This window comes from Mastomys coucha, unplaced genomic scaffold (genome assembly GCF_008632895.1).
Source record: "Mastomys coucha isolate ucsf_1 unplaced genomic scaffold, UCSF_Mcou_1 pScaffold3, whole genome shotgun sequence".
NCBI classification, from domain to species: domain Eukaryota; kingdom Metazoa; phylum Chordata; class Mammalia; order Rodentia; family Muridae; genus Mastomys; species Mastomys coucha.
In genome coordinates, this window is record NW_022196909.1 from 143,566 (window position 1) to 151,591 (window position 8,026).

Sequence of the window (8,026 nt, forward strand, 5' to 3'; positions counted from 1 at the left end):
CCAGGCTGGCCTCGAACTCAGAAATCTGCCTGCCTCTGCCTCCCAAGTGGGATTAAAGGCGTGCACCACACCGCCCGGCACTAACAGATTTCTTGAAAGCATCTTCTGATTTCAGTTCAGATGACCCTTAGCTTATGAGCTAAGTTGACAACAAAAACAATAGTCTGCAAGTGGGTCCACTCAGATCAGAACTTTAGCTTTAACTCAGTGATTCCCAAAGTCTGGTTCAGAAGTAGGGATACTAAAGGGTCTGAGCCTTTACATAAATGCCAAATGCCCAAATTTCTTCTCATCATGGGTACTCTCTGTCTCTACTATAATATCAAGGTTATCCATTTTAGAAAGTATTTTGGGGGAAGCTGGGTAAGAAGCTAATCACTTCTACCTGCTATCTACTTGTTTTCAAGCATCTCTTTCTGTTCTACGATGACCAAGTGGGGCACAGTCACTACTGTGTGAGAGTCCTCCTCCTCTTCTTCAGTCACCAGTGGGCTTGTGACTGACTGCCTCAGACCCTCCTCTTTCTTTCAGCATCCCCTTCTTCTTCCCTATGACTGAGCCCTTGTGTAAAAGCCATTCTCCTCTACTGAGATCATCCTGACGAGTTAGAAGCTATATGATCAGCTTTATATTCTTTTCTTTCTCACCTGAGTGGTGAGTCTTGTCCTGAGTGGTGACTCACAGCCCCTGGAACTCTAGCTAGAATGTGGTGGTTGAGCCTAGCCCAGCCCCTAATTCTGTCCTATTTGTCTCTTCCCCCAAATCCTGACAGTTTTCACACCCTGGAATACTTAATAATGTTCTAAAAGCTTTATGACTATGTCCATTATCTCTAAATAACTTTCCATGGTAGGTGTTATTGTTCCCTACTATGAGAACATTGGAGTTCAGAGCTCTCCATCACAGAGCTGGGGAGTGGCAGCATCAGGATTCAACACCAGCTGGCTCCACGATTGAGCTCTTTCCACTATTCCATTCCACCTTCCTTAAGAGCACAGAGTCATGCGAGCAGAGAGTCATCCAGCTGGGTTTCTTGTTGCTCTGCCCCACCTGTGAATGAATGCACTTTTCCACCTCCACCCACATGCCCAATTATTGCTTTGGACTGCGTTATGCCTGCTGCTGTCTGAACTTCATGGTCAGCACCTGCTATTGCAACACCTTCTTCAGACACATCTGTTGGGCACCCTCCTATAGGTCCTTCTCATTCTACTGGAGTATCAACAGGTCTTTGTGCTCAATCCAAGCTATGCCCGGATGTGCATGCTTTCTTTGAGCTTATATTTAAAGAGGAGCTTACACAGTGAGGAGTGTTTGGGGTTGGCACCGGCTGAATGGAGCCCGGTGCCTACAGAGGTAAGCCATGTGTCATTCACACTATCATAATATTAGTAATGAATACCTTCCTTCAACAAAAGAGGGAAGGCACTCAGAGAAGCCTGACATGTTCCATCTAACCTATGCTTTATGAATTAAACAAAGGAGTTTATTTAGGGAAATTCTTTGACTTATTAGTTTATGAAGAATATAACCTTACTAGTAACCATCTTCTATTGTAGAAGTCAACTTTGCTTTGATGTGTATGTTGTAAGGGCAAACCCTTGCAAAAAAAAAAAAAAAGTAAGATTAGTGTGTGCCTGTGAATTTATCCAGAAACCAACACTATTCCTGAGAAAGGATGACTGTTGATTTACTCCTACCTCTTTTGGCCTCAGAAATAAGAAATCAGCTTCACTGCAAGGCTAAGCCAGGACTATGCACCTGGATCTGTATTCAGATACTTGGAAAGTTAGGAAATTCCTTCGTTGTATTGATTAGTGGAAGCTGGAGATTACTGCCCACAAGGAAACAATTCTCCAAATTCCGAGCTTCCGAAGTAGCATGAGAACTTCCTTAGTCACGCAGCACAGAGAGTGAAAGTCATACACTCCCCAGGGAATGTGCACACTCTTTACCAAAGACCGTTTCAAGGCTGCTCAGTCCCGTTTTACTTGGGGACTCTCATTCTACACAACACTCATGCATAGAAATACCAGTCACCTCTTTGGTTGCTCAAGGAAATCTCTACGCTAATTATACCACATTCGACTTTGAAAACTGGTCTCGGATTTGGCTCAGCTATGTTTCAGTGGATGAATAAGATGTGTCTGTGTTTTTTGAGACATCAGCTTGAAAATAAATAATTGATAGGAGACAGTAATGCTTAATTATAGCTCAGGGTTAGCACTCAGTGCATGACATTGTGTTCTGCATTATTTACAGAATCAACCCAGAGAGATAGTTTTGAGCGCTTAAGTATTTACATATGCATAACCCAGAGGATATTTCCTCTTTGAAAATGGAGACTACACAATCCAATCAGCAATTTTACTGAGCCATCTTGTCCCTAAAAAGCTTTCCCTGAGATCCTCTTAATGCTACATCATGTTCTGATTTCCACTTAGCGTCAAAATACCCTGGCAAGAATCAAGAGTCCGGCTGAGGAAAGGAAGACAGAGAAGTTCACAGTGGGAGCAAAATGCATGTTCGTCCTTACCTGAGACTGGGCCTGCAGGGCGAGCCTCACCTCTTCACTGTCCAGGGCTGCCATGCCGCTTCTACCACAGGAGACTTTGTGCAGTTCTTCCCAGCACTCTTTGGGCTTGCCCTTGCAAATCATCTCCAGGAGCCTTGTGCTTCTTGTCCCGCTCATAGCACATTCATAAAACGTCCCATTAAGCAAAGCCACAGAGAGCCACATCACCGGAGCCACCAGTGAACTCAGTGTGATGTGGCCCAGGACGTAGATGAAGCGGCAGCAGCGTCTCCTGGGAAAGATTTTTTTGGGGTTCATACAGCAGCCAGTGAAGAGTCTCCATGCCTTGTTATTCAGAAAGAATCCAAGGATCAGTAACACCCAGGCTGGGGCAAAGAGGAAAACCAGCCCATAGGCAGTATTCTCAACGCTGCAGGGGCACTTAAACGCCACCAGGGAGAAGAGACGTTCGCTTCCCACGGTGAGCAAAGCCATGAAGCTGTAGCCAATAGCTGTTTTTTGGTTAAGAAAGAATTTTAAAATGCTCTGAAAAGCATCCATGTTGGAGACACACACACATACGCACACGAAGAGGGAAAGATGTTTGCCTCGGTTTTAACACAGCAACTGTGGCTGTGGCTGAGGGTGGAGCTCTTTCCAAACAGCCACCCTCCCCAGTTTGTATCCAGCCAGATAAGGAAACAATGTCATTCCCCAGGAATGCTTTATTTCCCAACAACGTTCGGATAATGCCTCCTACTGGTGGTTGCTGACACTTGAGGGTAGCAAAAAACACCGAAAAGTAAACGCAGGTTCCTTTTAATAATCTTTGCACGTGCTTTTGATTGCAAATTGAAAATTCTCATACAAATTACAGTATAGAAATTTTCCAGTGGGAGGCTCAGCGCTTCCAGAAATGTGATTCAGCCACTGACTGGTAGCCAAAGCCAGTCTCCAGACCAGTGTTTCATGATAGGTTTCTTCTCTTGCTCTGTGTTCCTAAGATTTAGTAGATAGGGGTTCTGGCTTCTTAAAAGGGCTTTCTTCATTAGAGATTTGAAACATATGGGGTGGAGTTATTAGAATTTATATAGGAAGTCTAATAACTACAGGGGCTTTTAGAGAAAAGGAGACATTCTCATTTCTCTTCGTGTAACTTCTTGATTCACATCACGATAGGTTTTGTTTTTGTTTTTCTTTTTGGTGAGGGGGCGTCGTCACAAAGAATCCTTCTAAAACAGATGTCAAACCTGCATTAGGATATCTTCAGAGCTCCAAACCACCCACCACTTGGTCACATGGATCATCACTGAACCTCGGCATGGTGTCTCATACCAGAACACGTTTCTGTCTAAAGGGCCTCTGCCCCTTTGACACCCTACTTTGTTCACTTAGCTAGCTGACTCCAGGTTCTTGTTTTCTAGGACTGAACATGGTGTCACATGTAGATTAGAAGCTCACTCAGAAGTTTGATTCGCAGGTAGCTACTGGATTTGCACCATGGTAGGATTGTCCGAGATAGGCAGTCCTCCCGTCTGATCAATCAACCAATGAGCACATGAACGAACATTTTTGTACTTCACATTATAAGTAATTTAAGAAAATTGCTTCTATTTCTCTCCTACACTGCTCTTAATTTTAAAATTAAGCTAATTAACACCTTTGAATGACGGCAGCACATCTAATTGTCCGATTTCCATGGATAAGCTTGAGAAACCTGGCCTGTGAAAGTTTTGTGCCTTGGATTAGGAGCCAAGCAACTAAAAGGCTACAGTCTTCACTGTTATTCTTCCTTCTCCAAAGAGCAGATTATACATTTGTGAGAGTTATGGTTGAAAAGAAATAGAGGGGCCAGTGAGATGGATGGCTATATGGGGTAAAGGTGCCTTTCACTAAGCCTGATCATCTGAGCACAATCCTCAAAACCCACACAGTCCAAGAGGAGCCCTCTGACCATGTGCCATCCACATAGTCATTCACAAGCTAGCAAGCAAACAAATGTGAAATAATATTTCAAAACAAAGTGAGCTCTAAGATGCTTAAGCACAGCTTGAAAACAAAGGCAGAACAAAGAAAAAAGAAGAGTGAAGGAGGCTAAGATTCCTTCTGTTTCCAAGTTATAGGGTTCTTTGAGCCATGTACCACCGCAGCCATTTTGAAAACTCAATTATCACACATTTATGTTGTCCCCACCACTTTCCCTTGCTCCTCCTAAAAGAGTTGACATCTACAGTATGATTATGATAATTTTGTGTGTCCAAAAACATGTTCTTGGGCTTAATCCACCAGAAGCATACTCTCCTTAGACCCGTGCTCCCCTGGTGTGGAACATGTGTCCAGGATCACTCCGTAGACCAGTGATCCCCTGGTGTGGAACATGTGTCCAGAATCACTCCTTAGACCAGTGATCCCCTGGTGTGGAACATGTGCCCAGGATCACTTCTTAGACCAGTGATCCCCTGGTATGGAACATGTGTCCAGGATCACTTCTAACTCTGAATTTTATGTTTTACTATGATCAGTGTAGTATATCTCATGCTGCTGTGTTGATGATTAATGGTATTTTTGGTTCTCAACATCCTAAAGCCTATGTGTTTTCTACAAGGGTTATTGGAAATAATTTTGTTTGTCTGTTTGGACTGGTTTAGTTTGGTTTGGTTTGGTTTTTGAGATAGGATTCCTCTGTGTAACAGACATGACTATCCTGGAACTCTGTAGACCAGGCTGGCCTTGAAGTCACAGAAATCTACCTACCTTTGCCTCCTGAGGGCTGGGATGTGCTACCATGCCTGGCTAGAAATCATATATTTTACAAACGGTATTGTTCCACAAAACTCAGCACTTTAGGATATTCTGTAAAAATAAAAAATAATTTAAAAGTTGCACATGGCATAAGGTCAGTAAACTGCAAAGATAACTGTGAGCCCAGACATCCTGACTGCCTGCTCAGCTTGGCAAGCTTGACATAGGCTACTGGCTTGTCTGAGTAATCTTCTGTTGAGACTGAGTGCTATAATTTTCTTTCTGGTTATCAGGTTGCTTTCAAGATGTACTTGGGAATTACACCAAGTGTGAACTGCCACAATTCAAGCAGAAATGAGTTTTCCCTGATTCTACACAAGAATCCTTTGGCAGAGTTTGTAGAAGAGCTGCCTGCTGGGCGATCTGCGCTATGCTACTGCAACTTACTCTGTGGGATCATCAGAGGTGCCCTGGAGATGGTAAAGCATGTGTTTCATCTTGTCTTGCATGTTAGCCATCCAGGGCTGTCCTCAACAAACAACTTCAGATGAATGCACACTCCCTAAAGATGGGAAATCCTAGACCAAGTTACCACACACCTGTGATCTCAGCAACTTGGGAGGTAAGGTAGGAAGGTCAAGTCTGTGCTATAGAAATCGAATTCAGCCTCATCCCAGGAACTGCAGTAAGATCCTGTATTAAATTTTTAAAAATGAAATGGAACACTGAGGAGTTTGCCAAAGAAAAAGAAAAGAAATCTGGGAGATGGCTCAGTACGTGGCATTTAGCTGAACCTGACTTCAGTCTTTAGAACACATATTCTGCAAGGGCAGAGCTGATTCCTGCAGGGTGTCTTGTAACTTTCATTTGCACCGCACATGTAATTCAGTGTGTAAACATGCACACACTACACATGTAATTCAGTGTGTAAACATGCACACACTGCACTCAGTGTGTAAACATGCACACACTGAATTAATTAATTTAAAAAAAAAACGAATCCCAGGAGTCAGGAGTACTTCAGGTAGCTGAGGCTGATGGTCTCTGGAAACCTAATTTACCTGCAGCCTCAGCTGTAGCCTCTTTAGACTTGCTGACTTTAGATTCACATCTTCACTCTGCCTTAGTGCCTTGCAAGCCACTGTGCATAGTCTGCATAATGTTTCTTACCACATAGACCTCTTAGTAGATCTAATCACGGCATAGCAGTCTGAGCTGCCAACCTTGATGCTGTGTGGGAGAACAGTGAGGGCATGTATTACACGAGATACAGGTCAATGCAGGTCATTTCTGGGGCTGAGTTATTCTTTGGGTTAGCTGAGACAGTTATTAACATCTGTAAAATGTCAGGCTCTAAGCTTGCAAAGATGGACGAGATACACAACCTTCTACTGCCCATAGAGAATCTCCTGTCTAGTTCAAGAAGTCATGTGCAAAGAAGGTGATAAAAGGCTGGCACAGGGGTTGGGGGATTCTAAAGTAAGAGAGAATCTGTAGAGTCATGAGTGAAACTCTGAACTCTTTTTGAAGGAACAGTGGTAGTTAGGTGAAGGGCTTGGTAAAAAGAACAGGATAAAAACAATTCAGGTAGAAGGATCAGAATATTCAAAGACTTCTCAAAAATGAAAGAACCAGATTGTAGTGGGAAAGTCTTAAATTCTTTAATGATAAAAGAAGGGATTCACATGAGAAGCCTAGAAATCCAGTCTTCTATGTTGAAAATATCAGAGTAGATACAGATTCATAACCAAGGAAAGGAGATTTGAAATTTGTGTTCTAGAAATCATATTCTCTTGTCAGTCAGAGGAGGGTATACATAAGAGGGAGAATGCCCATGGAGTGAAGAGAACGGGTGACACTGGGGATCCTGAGTGGAATCAGAAGAAATCCCTGACAGTAGTAATCAAGAGGTGACACACTGAGACAGTATGTGTCAGGGCAGAACAAAACAGACTCAGGTGTCAGCTGGCTGAAAAGGTCAACATGGAAACAAGAAAGACGAAAAAATAACCTTCAGCTTTCTGAACAACCCTTAGGGTAAAGTTGCACTATTAACTAGTAAAACAAAACTAAGAGGGTTGGCATGGATAAGGGGAAAGAGCTCAAATTTGAATCCAATAGTATTGATTACAGGTGTTCCCTGCAATGCCTTGCCCAAGTAATTTTTATGTGACTGCAGAACATTACTGAAGAGACATCAGTACAGACAGAAATACCTAAGGAGAATCTGTATAGCAGGAAGTAAAGAGAGCATGAATAGAAAGAACTCTAGGAAAAGGCACAATAGTGTGAAGTTAAACAGAGCACACAAAGACTATGAAGATAAATAAATAAATAAGATAAAGAATAAAGATTAAAAGTTCTCAGAAATAGGAAAGCGCTAGAGAGCTCTAGTGTCACAGAAGGCAGGAAGTAGGATATCCCAAGATTAACAAGACCAACTCGAGCAGTTCATAGCGCTTACAGAGACCGACTCGAGCAGTTCATAGCGCTTACAGAGGCCTTGGACCAACTCGAGCAGTTCATAGCGCTTACAGAGACCGACTCGCAGTTCATAGCGCTTACAGAGGCCTTGGACCGACTTGAGCAGTTCATAGCGCTTACAGAGGCCTTGGACCAACTCGAGCAGTTCATAGCACTTACAGAGGCCTTGGCGAGGACCTTGGGGGAGGGTGTGATGAAGAAAAGAGGAGGAAAAAAGGATCTCCCAGACTGGTGAGGTGGTGGCAGCTGGTGCCGAGGCAACAGCCAACAGTCTTGTGTTTTTTG

At 43.2% G+C, this 8,026-nt stretch overlaps 2 protein-coding genes across 2 annotated transcripts in view; one reads left to right on the forward strand and one right to left on the reverse strand.

The window, feature by feature from the left end:
- The window catches only part of Calhm5 (calcium homeostasis modulator family member 5), a 5,231-nt gene extending 2,081 nt beyond the window's left edge, over positions 1–3,150 (reverse strand). The window contains exon 1 of the mRNA XM_031347223.1: positions 2,537–3,150. Coding sequence (XP_031203083.1) covers positions 2,537–3,076 — 540 coding nt within the window. The 5' untranslated portion in view covers positions 3,077–3,150. The remainder of the gene's footprint in view (positions 1–2,536) is intronic.
- Positions 1–8,026, forward strand: part of Trappc3l (trafficking protein particle complex 3 like) — a 57,735-nt gene that overhangs the window by 47,988 nt on the left and 1,721 nt on the right. The window contains exon 4 of the mRNA XM_031347224.1: positions 5,551–5,736. Within this exon, the coding sequence (XP_031203084.1) occupies positions 5,551–5,736 (186 nt within the window). The remainder of the gene's footprint in view (positions 1–5,550; positions 5,737–8,026) is intronic.